Source organism: Oryctolagus cuniculus, chromosome 8 (genome assembly GCF_051225735.1).
Source record: "Oryctolagus cuniculus isolate XC-2025 breed Fujian yellow rabbit chromosome 8, ASM5122573v1, whole genome shotgun sequence".
In the NCBI taxonomy this organism is placed as follows: Eukaryota; Metazoa; Chordata; class Mammalia; order Lagomorpha; family Leporidae; genus Oryctolagus; species Oryctolagus cuniculus.
This window is the reverse complement of record NC_142874.1, coordinates 80,780,633-80,797,350: the sequence shown is the minus strand read 5'-3', so window position 1 is coordinate 80,797,350 and position 16,718 is coordinate 80,780,633. Positions and strand designations below refer to the sequence as shown.

The 16,718-nt window shown below is 36.5% G+C and overlaps 1 protein-coding gene across 41 annotated transcripts in view; it reads right to left on the bottom strand.

Moving 5' to 3' along the window:
• Nucleotides 1–16,718, bottom strand: part of CAMK2D (calcium/calmodulin dependent protein kinase II delta) — a 332,678-nt gene that overhangs the window by 160,641 nt on the left and 155,319 nt on the right. For all 41 annotated transcript variants that reach the window (XM_089301697.1, XM_089301705.1, XM_089301704.1 and 38 more), the window contains 1 exon segment: nt 2,901–2,955. In XM_089301697.1, coding sequence (XP_089157823.1) covers nt 2,901–2,955 — 55 coding nt within the window.

The window sequence follows — 16,718 nt, the reverse complement described above, 5'->3', positions numbered from 1 at the left end:
GTGGCCTCTTTCCTTTGGAAACTACACTCTAGCTCCATTTCCTCATTTTTTTTTTTTTTGGCTTAGATTTCAGAAAAATCCACATCTTCACAAATTTAGCCTCTCTTGCCTCCCAGGGCTGCTGAGGTGTGCCTAAAAACCCTGCTAGGCATAAAGCTTTGAGGAATGATTTCAAAAAAAGTAGGGCAGTTCATTATTTGCAGTGAAGATGCATTTGCTTTCAGGAAGGTCTTTCCTACTGGTTCCTGAGCTTATTTGCAAAAGTGCCTACTAAAGCTTTGTAATTGAAATGGTATTTAGATAACTAAATAAAAAATATATAAACTTAAAGTAGCAAGAAGAAATATTCTTCCACTGAACTCATGACCTCCTTTGTTTTGCTTTTAAGAGAGTGAAAAGTATTCCATTAGATGAGTACTCAATGCACCTATAAAAATAGAACTTCCTATTAGATCTTGAATAGCTGACATTCCAAAGGAAGTATGCACAAGTACCACTCGCCAAAACCACCATCAAAAGGAGGAACGCAAGAATTCCTTTAGGAATTCAAGTAGTTACTTTATCTCGGCATTCATTGGCAAAGCAGCTTCCAATTTTCCTTTGAGTATTTCATTGATATATTTTAAGAACATACTTTCTTAAGCATATTTAAAATGTGCATTTTCAAAAGCTACTTATTTTTATTCACTGAAAATATAAACTTCTATCCATTGTTTCTAATTGTCTGTAAAGCCAGGTGCTTTACTGAATTGTGTTTTACTAGTTTATTGATCTCACTTCCTGGCAAAATATTTTGAAAAGAACTTCTGATAGCTCTTCTCGTAAGCAATAAAGGATAATTACAGTCTGGGCTCTTCATTCTAGAAGGGGAGGTTCAGCTGTGTGACACAGCCTGTTTCAGATGACTACATATCACATGTAAACCTCAGGAATACTGAGTGTTTCCTTTGGGTTCAGAGACATTAATTACCCAAATACCATGCTACAGACATGATCCACTGTAGTTGAAAATTTTACTTTGTGTTCATGTGAACTGTATTCTCTATATGTTCTTCATCAATTATTGTAGTGAATAGTTGAAAAATGGTGCATAAAAATAAAGTGAAGTATGTGATTCCTATCATTCGCTTAATTTAGTAAAGAATACAGAAAGCCTTTCCCAGGAGTCTCTCAGAAGGTATGTACAGATGAATCGTTATTTTTAATTACTTTTCAATGTCATCATAGTTCTAAAAGGAGAGAAGACAGGTGAGGCTCAAAAAGTATTTAAAGGAACAATGCCTAAAAATTTCCCAAGTTTGGCAGACACGAATGTATACATTCAGGAGCCTAAATAAAATTCAAATAAGATACTCTTTAAGAAATACAATCTGAGGCCTGTGCTCCCTGGCCTGCAGTGCTGTACATCCATATGGGCATCAGTTTGAGTTCCAGCTGCTCCACTTCTGATCCAGTTTTCTGCTATGCACTGGGAAAGCAGTGGAGGATGGTCTAAGTGCTTGGGCCCCTGTATGCACATGAGAGACCCAGAAGTAACTCCCAGCTTCTGGCTTCTGGATTCAGAACTGTCCAGCTCTGGCCACTGCATGAGACCAAGCACTTGCATATGGGATTCTGGTGTCTAAAGTGGCATCTTAACCAGTAGGCCAAAAGTCTGTCCCAGGACATGGTTTCTTGAATGATATTATTCAAAGGCTGAATTAACCAAACCTAGAATTAGTCTACACTTATATTCATATTACCTTAAATGATTTTTTCTTTCCTATCTTCCAAAACTCTTTGTGAACATGACATTAAAATGTTATTTCCTTAAAGATCTACTGATTTTTTTTTTTTTCAAAGACAGATTGACAGAGAATGACGGAGAGAGAGAGAGAGAGAGAGAGAGAGAGAATCTTCTGGTTGCTGATTCATTTGCAATAGTCTAGCATAGTCTAAATTGAAGCCAGGAGCCAAGGATACCACATAGGTGGAAGGAAATCATGTACTTGGATTACCATCTGCTATTTCCCAAGTGCATTAACAGGAAGCTGGACTGAAAGTGTGGGGTAGCTGAGACTCTAACCAGGTCCTCTGATTTGGGATGTGGGATGTGTCTCAATCCACTATGCCACATGTTACAGAGTAGTCCATTAAACGAATGTGCTGCAGATATCCATTGATTTTTTTTCTGTTATTGGATCTTAAGTTTGTCTTTGTCCTTCCACTATAAAATATTATATAATCAATTACTTTTAGAATAAGGCTTTATTCTAATTTATGATATATTTTCCATGGGCTTTATTCCTAAAACTGAAATTTCCATTTCAAAAGTTTTGGGTATTTTTGAATCTTCTGCTAAGTAGCACCAAAATGATTTCCAGAAAATGTGTTCTTATTAAACTCCTACCAGCCATATGTGTGACCAGTTTACTATGTCCCTGCTAAGAGTCATTATGTTCCTGTCATTCTTTGACAAAATTTGAGCTTAAGAGTTCTGATAAACCTCAATTTTGGTAATGCCAATTTCTTTCTTGAGTCTTTTTACACAATACAATAAATTATACATATTTCTAAAAATTAAGTGGAAAATTTAACAAGTCCATCATCTGTTGTTGCCCAGAGTAAAACTGTGAACCACATATGATATCACAATAGATACTGCAGGAGGACACAGACTCATAACTGTTTCTATTATGAAGCTTAATTCAACCTTTAAGCAAAACACTGCCAAGTAGTCACCTGTTTTCAAAAAAATTAAAGTTGAATGCTACTTGAAGAACACTTTAAAATATTATGGTGGTTATTAATTTAAAACAAGTTATACTGAATTACTTAACACTTAAGATAACAAAATTATAGTTAACTCAGAATGGTCTTCAAATAGTTACAAAAATAAATGAACACATATGTGTACTTACAAATCAAACACCAAGTAGTGAAAGCCCTCTTCTGATATGCTGTCATGAAGTCTCACTAAAAAACAAAAACAAAATCAAGAAGAAGAGGAAATTTATATTATACAATCAACCTCGTTATTTTGGTCTCTGATAAGTTAATGCCCTATACAATATGGTTTGGGTTCAAAGACCCAAAGTTTAGGTTTTGGTTCTGATAATTATTAACTATGTGATCTTAAGAAAATTGGTTGAATTATAACGATGTTAGTATCAGTACTTCATAAAATGATTGAAATAAAATATACAATAAGATAAACAAACCACATATTGTAAGTACTAAATAAATGTTAATGATTATATATATATACACATACATATATATACACATATATACATATATGTCTCTATACAAACATTTCCAGTGTCAACAGGTTCTACAATTCTTCTACTTCCTTGTCATTTCCTTTACTATCACCCTAGTCTAAATATTTACTAGACCAAGAGTCTAGTGAAACTGCTTTCTGTCTCTGCTCAACCCTTTTGCTTGAGGATTTCTAGATAGTACTCCCTGGCCAACACAATTATCAAAACACAATTATGATGTTATTTCTTTATTCAAGTCACAAAAATCCATTTACCAAGTCAATAGCAAAAAAAATATACATTAGAATTTTTAATAACATAATCCATTAGTTCCTTAAATTAATACTATTTTCAACTGGGCCAAGAGCTAAACTTTTATCCATAACTCCAGTTGAAATAAATTTTGTTTCTTCTGAATTTATCTACCTTATGATAAAGCACACATTGAAAATTTACATACTACTTTGTTTGCTATTTGTTCTTACATAAAGCCTCCTACATCCCCTCATTCATGCCCCTGGAGGGTAAATTTATTCACCCATATCACTTGGTGGTTTGACTTTCACGGAGAGTGATGGAAGCAGGGAAATCTATAAACCTGTGGGACACAATTGCTTTCACAAAGATATTACTAAAGGATAGTGATTTCTATTTGTGATATCTCCTTAGTAAAATCCCCATGCAGTGATGATAACCACGTGGAAAATGTGTATTCCAAAGAACAGTTAGGTTATCACACAAAACAAAGTCATCAAGAGTGGCACTCTGTAGAACCCCTGAAATTCCTTAACAAGTACATTTAATACAATCTCTGTCTTTTTGATACAATTCCTTCATCCTTTTGATCTCATCCCTGGCCCATTATTAAAATCTTTTCTCAATTTCTCTCTAGAAATTTCTCCAAGGTGGAGAAAGAGAAAATTTTGCTTTGCTCCTAATTTTAGATTAGCATTTGTAAAATGTGGAATTCCAATTGTTATAAACATGAGGAAGAAACCTGTATTAGAGGAAACTGGGAATGGATCCAATATAGCTTAGTCTCAAATCCTCTTCTTCAGTTAGCTCTTGAGTGCACAAAATGTAAACACAATTTAGTCTTTACCTTCTTATCTACATTTGTTTGTCATGATATTACCATTGAATTCATGAATGCAGCACATTTTATTTTTCTTAACTAAATCTAGCATCTTAACTTTTTTTTTTTTTTAAGATTTACTGATTTATTTAAAAGACAGAGATACAGAGAGGCAGAGGCAGAGAGAGAGAAGTCTTCCATCTGCTGGTTCACTCCCCAGATGGCTGAAGTGGTTGGAATTGAGCTGATCTGAAGCCAGGAACCAGGATCTTCTTCAGGGTCTCCCACGCTGGTACTGCTTTCCCAGACCATAGCAGAGAGCTGGATGGGAAGTGGAGCAGCCAGGATTCGAACTGGTGCCCATATGGGATGCCAGTACTGCATGCAGTGGCTTTACCCACTATGCCACAGTGCTGGCTTCAAACTTTCTTTGATTATAGAATTTTCCTTTCAATAATACTACCAAATAGGAACCATAGTTTGTATGTCTCTGCATCTCAAAACAGGTGCATATGGTGGATAGTCATTCAAAAAATCACTTTTGAAGATGTGGTATATGAAGCATTTAGACAGAAACTTCAATCAAAGCTCAGTTAACATGGAGCTGTATTTGCCCCAATGGGTTAAGCTGCGGCCTGCAATGCCAGCATCCCATATGAGCGCTGGTTCTAGTTGTGGTTGCTCCACTTCCGATAAGCTTCTTGTCAATGTGACTGGGAAGAGAGCAGAAGATGACCCAAGTTCTAGGGCCCCTGTCACCCACTCAGGAGACTAAGGTGAGGTTCCAGGGTCCTGGCTTTGGCCTCACCTAGCCCCAGCCTTTGTGATCATTTGAGGAGGGAAACAGTGGATAGAAGATTTCTCTCTCTCTCTCTCTCTCTAATCCTACCTTTCAAATAAATAAATAAATCTTTATATAAAAATCTCAGCATATAAACGTATAAAATGATTGTCATTTAAGCAATTCTCCTGTAATTTTAATTGTGTGAAATAAGCCCTTTAGTTTGCTTTTATCAAAGATGCCTGCTTGCTTTATTTAAATTTATGCTGCTAAAAAAACACTCATATGGACTTACTTCTAAATGTACAGTTTAAAAACTTGCCATGGGATCCCAAATCCTCTTAAGCTGAGTGGTAAACATACCATCTTAAGTATTAAAGTGATCATAAGGATAACACTTAAGTGTCTGATAATAATAATAATATAGAATTAAAAAGTAGTGAATGCTCCAACATGGAAAGCAGTCCCACAGCAAACTCATAGAAAGCCAATCATTTTAAGTAGCATTCTGACCTCAGAATCAGGCATTCTGGTCTGGCTGAAAAGCCAACTAGAGCATTTCCTGCATGGAAAGCCAAGATAGTATGGCAAAAAATGTCCTATATGAAGGACCTCTATGGGTAAGACCTCAGTGGAAAAAAAAAATAGTCCTCAAAGAAGGAGATACTTTTCTCTGAAGGGAATAGAGAACTTCCACTTTGTTTATGGCCTTGTCTAAATACTGATGGAGTTTGTGGATTCAAAAAACTTCCATAGCCTAGGCAGCTCATGTCAAGAGCCTTGGGTGATCACTTACGTCATATATAAGAGTGTTAATTGTTAAATTAAAAACAGGAATCACTGCGCACTAACTTCTCATGCAGGACTTGTGTCCTCTAAGAGTTGTATTATGTCTAATTGCTCCCAAAAGATGCATCATTCTCGGGTGCTTCCTTAAGGTTAATTAACTTTTGGGGATGGCACTGTAGCACAGCAGGTTAAAACCCCAGCCTGCAGCACCAGCATCCCATACAGGTGCTGGTTCGGGTCCTGGTTGCTCCATTTCCGATCCAGCTCTCTGCTTATGGCTTGGGCAAGAAGTGGAAGATGGCCCAAGTCCTTGGGCCCTTGCATACACGTGGGAGACCCAGAGGAAGCTCCTGGCCCCTGACAGCTCCTGGCTTTGGATCAGCACAGCTCTAGCCATTGCGGTCATTTGGGGACTGAGCCAATGGAACAGAAGATCTCTCTCTCTCTCTCTCTCTCTCTCTCTCTCTCTCTCTCTCTCTGTCTCTACCTCTCTCTGCAACTTAGTCTTTCAAATAAATAAAATATTTAAAAAATTAAAGTTAATTAAGTTTCTAAAAAAAAGTGAAATTCACTTCAAGATACAATGATTTTAAACAGCCCTTGTCTTGGCTGTTGAACAGTGTGTGTGTGTGTGTGTGTGTGTGTGTGTATGTGTGTGTGTAAATTATTGAACTCTTTACTTAATATAGAGTTGGTCTTGTATGTATAAAGTTAATTGAAAGTGTATCTTACCGGAAAATGGAACTGGAAATGGAGGAGGGAGGAGGGGGAGGCATGGGAGGACGGGTATGGTGAGAAGAGTCACTATATTTCTAAAGTTGTACTTATGAAATGCATGAAGTTTTTATTCCTTAAATAAAAGGTTTCTTTGGTAAAAAACAATCAAATGAAAAGATGTCAATTTCACTCTTATACTGTAAGTTGTAAGAGATAAAAAAAATAGTGGTATATCATTCTCAATAATTTGAAAAGGCTTAAAACAAAGTTTGACAAAACACTATATTTTCAGCAAAAAAAAAAAAGAAAAGAAAAACAAAAAAAAAAGCTTAAGTCTTCTTCCTTTCATCAGTACTTTGTAATTTAGCATGTCCAAGAATATTCATTGCAGCTCTTTCTTACAGAAGCCAAACGCTGGAAACAAACCAAATGTCTTCCAATGGAGGAATGGCTAAGCAATCTGGAGTATATCCATCCCATGTCCATGACCATTTTCTGTTGTTTTCACAAAAAATACCTGAGGCTGAGTAATGTATAAAGAAAAGAGATTTATTTGGCTTGCAGATTTAGACACTCAAGAGCATGGCACTGGCTTTTGCTCTGCTTTGGCAATGGCACCTTGGCTGTTGGCATCACAACAGTAGAAGTGTGTGTGAAAGCAAGGGGTCATATGGAAAGAACAGAAGCCAAGAGACTGTAGAGGGGCCAGTCCTTTTACTTTATAACCATCTTCTCATGAGAACTAACCAAGGTCCCACAATAACTGCATTAATTCCTTCCAATGACCTCCCACTAGGCTCCTCCTCAAAGGTCCTACCACCTCTTAACCTTGCCACACCTGAGGATCAAGACTCCAACACAGGAACCCTTTGGGAACATATCACATCCCAACTGTAACACTATGGGGCAAAACTCAGCAATGAAAAGGAATGAACTACTGACAATTTGGATTGACTTCAAAGGAATTGTATTGAGTGGGAAAAAAGTCCATCTCAGAATTTACGGTTCCATGTATACAAAATTTCCAAAATAACAAAATCAGAGATGAAAAACAGATTAGTGATTTCCACAGGGTAGTAATTAACAGAGGAGAAGCTGGATCTAGATATAAAGAGGTAACATGAGAAAGAATTTCGGTAATAATACAATTCGGAATCTTGATTGTGGTTGTAGTTACATGAATGTATGCATGTGATAAAATTGTACAGAACTTTACCACACACTAGTAAGTGTCTGTACAACTACCGAAAGCTGAATAAAGTTCGATGGATTATATATATATATATATAAAGGTTTGTTTTGTGATGTATCTTCTGCTTGTGATCACTCAGCATAGTCAAAAAAGCCCGGTTACAGCAGACAACTCATTGGCTGTCTTGAATAACACAATCTCAGAGACACCTCATTGAATTCAGTCTGTTTAAATGAGTTCAAATAATGGTACGTTTACTTAAAGAAATGATATAATTATTCAGGAAAAAAGATGAGTTTCCATGCTATCAAAGTTAAAATGAAAAGTAAGATTTACATCATGTACAGGTGGAAAACACCACTGATTTCTACCACTGTCTCAAAATAAAAAGCTTGAAGGAGAGGTGGAACATTTGGGGGAGCAGCACCAGAGTTGTAGAACTGAACAGAGGTATTGCAGGTCCAACTGGAGAAGCAGAACAAGTTCCAGTTATACAGAGAACGAAACTTTCTCAGTATAATTACCACTATTTTAGTCGTGCTTATAAATGGTCAACATTTGAAAATGTTTTCTATAGATGCTACTATTTATTTCTTATTTATTTATTTTCATTTTACTTGAAAGGTAGGGACACAGAGATATTGCATCCATTGGTTCATGTCTTAAATGCCCTTTAATAGCCAGGGCTAGGCCAGGCTGAAGTCTGGAGCCTTCAGTTCTATCTGGGTCTCCCATCTGAGTGTAACAAACCCAAGCATTTATCATAATCTGCTGCTTCCCAAACTGCACATTAGTATGAAGCTGGATAGGAAGTGGAATAGCAGGGACTCAAATCAGATACTCTGATATGGGATATGGTTGTCCCATGTAGTGATTTAAGTGCTACACCAAACACACACTCTTGAATTATTTTTTGATCAAGAATTGCTCTGATGCAAATCCAATGATCAAACATATTATACAAAAGCATTTAGCCTGCAAGCATGTGATAATGGTTCAAGACAAATAAGTTATTTAGATTCACTCATTTTTTCAGTACACAATTCCAAAATAGTCTGTAATATGACCATGTGAGATTAACCACCCATTTGACCATGTAAGACTAATTCTGAATAAATGATGTTACTAATATGGCATAAAAAATTAGCATTTATCTCTACTTGGGATTACTATGTATATGTCTCCTCCCTTCCGTCATTTATTTCTTCCTTCTTTATGTCCTTACCTACTTTCTTCTACTCTCCTTGTAGACTAAGGAAAGGAAAAACAGAACTATATGAAATTATCACAATTGTCACTTATTAACAAAAAATGTAATATAATCTTCTAGAGATATTCCACATATTTATTTTGTGGATAGGTTTCTTCCTTTTAAAATTTTTAATTCTTCAACTGTTATTCTCAAGGTTTATGACATATTTATATAGTCTAGAAGAAAATATTTTTACAGTCATATAAATCATCTATTTCTTTTTGAGCCTTTTCTATCAGTCAAAAGTAACCTTCACTTTTGACTCTTTTTACTAGTTTTTAAAAATTTCTTAAGGATTGAAAATTGTGTTTACTTTTACAAAATGCTTCATTCATTACTCCCTATAAATAACTATTACTTCACTTTCACACAGGAGGAATTACAGGACATTCTGTTCATCACAGCTGTTAGTCCAATACTGCATGGCCAGCCATGAAAGCACTGTGGCTGTTGTATGTTGAAGTATTTGTACTACGTTCTTGCTACAACTGCTTTGTTATTGCCACAAGCTGCACATATGGGTGCTCACAATTAGCTTAATTACACATCCCGTGTGTTTTTAGAGAGGAATTTTAAATACGATAATGAGAAAAGCATTTGAGAAAACAGGTTATAATACATCTCGGCAGCCTTTCTTTTCTGAAGTTTGTTCAAAGGTAACATAAAAATCTATGAATAAATGAATTTTAATAAAAGTAAAAACAATATAACAGTTCTTATCTGAAATAAAAATTTCAATTCTATGGGCAGATGAGTGGACCAGTGGATAAAATACCTATGCCATACTGGAATGAATGGGTTCAATACCTGGTTCAGGCTCCTAGTTTTAGATTCATGACAATGCAGACCCTGTAAGGCAGCGGTCATGGCATGTGTAGTTGGGCCCCTGACACTCAAGTGGAGACCTGGATTGTGTTCCTAGCTCTTGGCTCTGGCCTTTGGCCCAGCCCTGGTTTTAAAAGCACTAGACAGTGAACAAGTGGAAAGAAGTTCTGTCTGCAGCCTCTCTCTAAAAATAAAAATAAAAATAAAAAATTTAAGTTCTAGAACTTAACATATGGGACTTCTAAGTGAAAAAAGTGCTTCTGTGGCTAAAATATTTCCAAAGTTCAGTTGACCTGTGGCTTAATTCTTTTCCTCTCTCTCCTGTATGTACCGTCAATTTTGTTTTCTCTTTCTGTTCCATTTGCTTGCATCATTCTGCTGCAGTTTCTAGCTACATGCTAACTCCAAAAACATGCAGCCAAACACAACCATGGTCCTCGTATGAGCTGAGAAAAAAAATCTTATTTAAATATGATAAAAGTTTCTTTTTTAAGACTTAATTTTATGCAATTAGCTGAGAGTTATAAAATTATAATTATACTATCTACTATGTCAGGCACCATATAAATAGTTTTTGTGAAAGTTATTTTACTTACACATGAGCACCATGAGTATACTTTATTATTATCATTTACCCATGAACATGTACAGGCTTAGAATCATTAAGGAGGGCCTGGCACTGTGGTGCAATGGTTAAAGCCCTGGCCTGAAGCGCCGGCATCCCATATGGGCACTGGTTCAAGACCTGGCTGTTCCACTTCCGATCCAGCTCTCTGCTATGGCCTGGGAAAGCAGAAGATGGCCCAAGTCCTTGGACCCCTGCACCCACGCGGGAGACCCGGAAGAAGATCCTGGCTCCTTGCTTCAGATCAGTGCAGCTCCGGTTATGGCCAACTGGAGAGTGAACCATTGGATGGAAGACACCCCCCCCTTCCTCTCTTCTCTCTGTGTAACCCTTTCAAATAAATAAATAAATAAATCTTTAAAAAAAGAAAAGAATCATTAAGGAAACTTACAGGTTAACCGCCAGTGATTTGGCCAAGCTAGGACCAAAATTCAGAGGTGGAAAGTTCCAAAAACCTTGTTCTTACCCAGAATACTATATGGGCTCCCTAAAATACTGTACCCTGAATACCTTATAATGTATAAATGGCTTTTTCAGAGAAAAATAATTTTGAAAAAGAGAGAGAATAAAGGTGATGAAAGAAAGAAAAGCAATGCCAAGTAAACACCAATTCTAAAAAAGAGAAACACATTTTGAATGTCAGTTTAAAGTGTGATTTAAAAACTTGGAAAACACCGTAACAGCTAAAGAATGTCTAAGATAAAGAGCAAATATCAGCTACTTGTCTCTTTTCAGTTCCTAAACTCCTAGAAGATTGTTAGTTCTCACTTCAAATCAGGAATATGAGAATTTCCAGTGACTCATCTGTCTTAGCCATTTGATATGCCCCATTTAATACACCCCAAACTCTAATAATCTAAGGAATTTTATAAGTGTATATAACATAAAAATTATACATTGAAATTAAATTATCTTCATTTTTAACATTTAACATTTCTATGTCATGCATGTCACATCATGGGAAAAGAAGTGTGTGTGTGTGCTTGGAAGACAATTTGTGAGTCACAGAGAAGAGGGAAAAATGTACTAAACATGAAATTCTTAACAAAAGCTATGTCAAAGTTGCTTATTAAGTGCACTCAATCAATTTTGATAACACACATTTGGAACATTTCTGTCAAAAGGAAGTGAGCATATTCTTTTATAGAGATTTATTATTTTTCAAAAAAGGCTAAGATACAATACTTGTTTCCACTTCAATACTACTTCCTTAACCCTCCATTTCCTAATAGTACTCCATCCTACTAAATACAATCAAAGGCTGTTAATTACAATTTTGTGAACTTATTTATAGAACAAATTATTTATTTCAAACCATATCTATTCTTATTATTCTTATTCTTCCATACAGTCCGACTTCACAACCTCTTGTTCTCCACTTAAATTTCTTGGGGGGAGGGGCAGCACTGTGGCGCAGTGGGTTAACGCCCTGGCCTAACGCACTGGCATCTCACAAGGGCGGAGGTTTGAGACCCAGCTACTCCACTTCTGATCCAGCTCTCTGCTACAGCCTGGGAAAGCGGTAGAAGATGGCGCCAAGTCCTTGGGCCCCTGCACCCACGTGGGAGACCCAGAAAAAGCTCCTGGCTCCAGGCTTTGGATCAGCGCAGCTCCAGCCATTGTGGCCAATTGGGGAGTGAACCACTGGATGGAAGACCTCTCTCTCTGGCTCTCTCTGCCTGCTCTCTCTCTGTGTAACTCTTTCAAATAAATAAATAAATCTTTAAAAACATTTCTTATGGGAATGTGGTAGTCACATCGGTGAACACTGAATACCAAGATTCATGCTCTTGTGCAGTGCCTTCCCATGCTGTCTTAGGGCTTGAATACGTGATTTGCTTAGAATGAATAGCACAAGTGAAATATGCAGAAACTGAAAATGCAGACATTAGAAATGTCCTCTTGGAATTCATCTGAACTGAAAGAAATGTTCAGACTAGAACTTAAAGATGAGGGGCTTCACACAAAGAAACTATGGAGGATGAGAGACCACCCTGACATTCTATTACCAGCAGAACTCATAGCTGCATTGTGTAAGTGACCTTAGTTATATCATGTGCACTGAGCAACTACCCTAATGAACCCAGTTAGGTCAGAATCAGCATAATAAACTGATGGTGTTTCAAATCAATGAGCCTGAGATGGAGATTGTTAGGCAACAATGGATAAATAAGACAGAATCTGGATTGTGTGATTGAACACTGTTCCCAATAATTTTTTCAATAACATAAGCAATTCTTAGCACAAAAAGAACAAATTTGGCCTCAAAAATATAAAAGAATGAGTATAAATCACTAAAATTGAACATGGTAGGGCAATCCTGCCAATGTTATCATAATACTAACATTGTAACTCATACAGAACAGATTGCATTGCACCCTCATAATCACTGTTTGTCAGCTTTGATCAATAGCAATGATTATAAATGAGGCAGATTTTGCATTTTTAAATTTGCGGTGTTTCAGGCATTGAGGTAGTTGGATTTGGTTCACATACTGCATTGTAAAAATGGCAGCTTATAACTCAGATCTTTTCTATAGTCCCATCAGTAGTTAATTATAATTCACAGCTAGAACAAGAACTAGCCAAGACAGGTCATGTAACATGCCAAGCCTTACCCAAAAGAGGGACACCAACACTGAGTTCACTTTAAATTAAAAAATATATATGTATTTGTGTGGGTGGGTATATACACACTCACATTAAACATTTTAACAGTCAAATGATACCACTATAGAGAAAACCCTCAGCTGAATCATTACTTGGCTCTTTTTGACAAAGCTAATCTTTTCTAAAGAGAAAAGTTTTCAAATAGGAAACACAGAGGTAATGAAAATCAGACTTCAAATCAACATTTCTGTAATACTAAAGGCAAACCTGCATGTATGGTTTATGTTTTTATCTCCATTTCCTAAAACATAAGCAATACAGCTAATAAAATGACATTATTTGTTTATATTTCTGGATACAAAATACATTAACTAGTGCATTTAAAAAATATAGGCAGTCTTGTTCTTTGAAGTTTAGATCCATGTATATCCTCCATGCTATTTTGGGTTGAGTAGAAATACAGAGATATGTAGATATATATTGTTGTTGTTAAAGTCAATATTCCTATATCATGACTACTTAACATAAAATTTTAAAAATTTTGGCATGAGAATGTAGGACTTTGACTTAGCTGGCTAGGCCAACAAACTGGACAGGCATAGAAGCCACAGACTGGGGGCTGGTGCTGTAGCAACCTAGGTTAAGCCTCTTCTTGTGGTGTCAGCATCCCATATGGGTGCCTGTTTGAGTCTAAGCTGTGCCACTTCTGATCCAGCTCTCTGCTAATGGTCTGGGAAAGCAGTAGAAGATGGCCCAAGTGCTTGGGCCCCTACACCCACATGGGAGACCTAGAAGAAGCTCCTGGCTCCTGGCTTTGGATCAGCCCAGCTCCAGCTGTTGCAGACATTTGGGGAGTGAACCAGAGGATGGAAGACTTCCCCCTTTGTCTGTCTCTCTATTTGTAACTCTGTTGTTCAAATAAACAAATGTTTTTTAAAAAGCCACAGATTGAATTTTAGATATGTGAGTACAGAAATTCCTAAAATTACAAAAGGGATATATATTTATTTAGCAATATGTCCCACTAATAAATGTAAACTAACCTATTGCTAATGACTCAATAATTAAAATAACTTCAATATTAGAAACTGAAAAATGGTTTTAATGAAATTTCAAATTTATTTCATGCAGTGACAAGAAAATATACTTTTAAAAATTAACTAACATGAAATTATATTCAAAAGCAAATCACTGCTTATATTTAAGAATAAGGATTGAAAATTAATTGATTTTTGAATAATCAAATCCAACTGTTACATGAAAATTTAATGGGGAGTGCTAACCATATTAATTTAAAAACTACTCTACAAGGGCACAAAAAAGATCATCAGATCCCAAGATCAGATCTGAATGCCACAGTGAATCAACCCTGCTGACCATAGACCCCAGCCCTATTCTCAAATTCCCCAGCCCATTCCTGATTGAGGTTCAGTTGAGATTAGTTTCAGAATCCATAGTATCTATGAAATCATGTTAACAGCATTCAAGACTGAGAAGAAGAAATCATGATGTTTTATAAAAGGCAACAGAGTTTCTGGCAAGACAAAAAATCTATTACCTGGAAGAATTTCAATCTGGCAGAAAGTGGAGAGATATGATCAGTGACTACTGAGTATACGGTTATCAGGTTATGAGCTATATTAATCCCACAACACCACAAATTGCAGGAGGGAACAATCAGTTTTTCTGCTTAAAAGGAAAAAAGTCATAAATGGCTAAACATCAAATCTCAGAGATGGTAACATAAAAGTAAATAGATAATTCATTTAAGACCTTGTCCTACGCAGTTTTTTTTTTGTTTTGTTTGTTTGTTTGTTTGTTTGTTTTTACAGGCAGAGTGGACAGTGAGAGAGAGAGACAGAGAGAAAGGTCTTCCTTTTGCTGTTGGGTCACCCTCCAATGGCTGCCACGGCCGGCGCGCTGTGGCTGGCGCACCGCGCTGATCCAAAGCCAGGAGCCAGGTGCTTCTCCTGGTCTCCCATGGGGTGCAGGGCCCAAGTACTTGGGCCATCCTCCACTGTATTCCCGGGGCCATAGCAGAGAGCTGGCCTGGAAGGGGGGCAACCGGGACAGAATCCGGCGCCCCGACCGGGACTAGAACCCGGTGTGCCAGCGCCGCTAGGTGGAGGATTAGCCTATTGAGCTGCAGCACCAGCCCCTACGCAGTTTTAATTATATACATATATATGGGAAAATTAAGTTATAGACTTAAGAAATATTTGAAAACGTTCTTTTTTTGTAAAGTAATTTCAGGTTATCTTATTGCATATCTTAACTACATGATTCCATTGTACATATTATAATTTATTTTTTGGAAGAGTGATTTCATTTCTTGGATAACTGAGTATTCACTGAAAATTTCCTTTATTTAGAAAAACTGCTCTTTCAATTTTGTATATCATTTATTTTATGTATTTCCTTCAGAAGGTTACAAGTTTCTTCATTTTTCTGCCTTATATTTGTTATTATTAATCTTCCAATATTTAAACAAAGATAACACTGATCACTCATGGACATCCTTAACCTTTAGGAATATTCAAAATGAAAAGAGACTGTGGTCTGGGTCTTTCTCACCTCTTTTAATATTATCATAAGTTTTCAGGCATATGTGAGAGAGCAAAGGAAGACAGATAATATCACCTGAACATTTAAAAGTATACCCAAAGTGGCAAATCCATTTCTGATGAAGAGATATTTCTTTTACAATGAAAGGTATAACAAATTTTTTTTTATCAGGGGAGAAAATACAAGAATAAGAGCATATTAAAGTACACTTCATACTAAAGATATGAAATAAAACTTTGTGAAACTTTTGCTTAGTCATGTATTTTGTGAAAGATTTGAAGATTATATTTATTTATTTGAGAGGTAGAGTTACAGACAGAGAGAAGGAGAGTCAAAGAGAAAGGTCTTCCTTCCATTGGTTCACTCCCCAAATGGCAGCAAAGGCCGGAATTGCACGGATCCAAAGCCAGGACTCAGGTGCTTCTTCCCAGTCTCCCAGGTTGGTGCAGGGCCCCAAGAACTTGGGCCATCTTCTACTGATTTCCCAGGCCTCAGCAGAGAGCTGGATTGGAAGAGGAGCAGCCGGGACTAGAACTGGCGCCCATATGGGATGCTGGTGCTGCAGGTGGTGAATTAACCTACTGAGCCACATGCTGACCCCAATATAAAATCTTTTTTAAAACATAGATCACATTATAAAAATACTTAATAAGCACTGGATTAAGTTGTCTTTTAAAAAATTCAATAAGTTCCCTCCAAGTTTTAAGTTTATTCATTTCTATATTTCTGTATGATTATGGCTAATATTCAGTATAGAAAATAATAATACAATACAAAATTGATTATGATTCCCTAAGTGTGAGGTTTATCCTTCTTCAAAACTTCAACAAATTAACATTTAAAGTATACTTCATTTTAGAATCATTTTTAATAACTAGAGAAACAGCTTAAAACATTTATCTTGCCAAATTAAAAATATGCTCCCTTCTAAAAATTAACCAAACAGATGAGTTGCTTTTTCTGAGACTACAAGTGAATGCTTTTCTGACACTGAAGCACAAAATGAATGGCAAAGTCTATTAGTTTGCCTTATTTTTGCAACTTA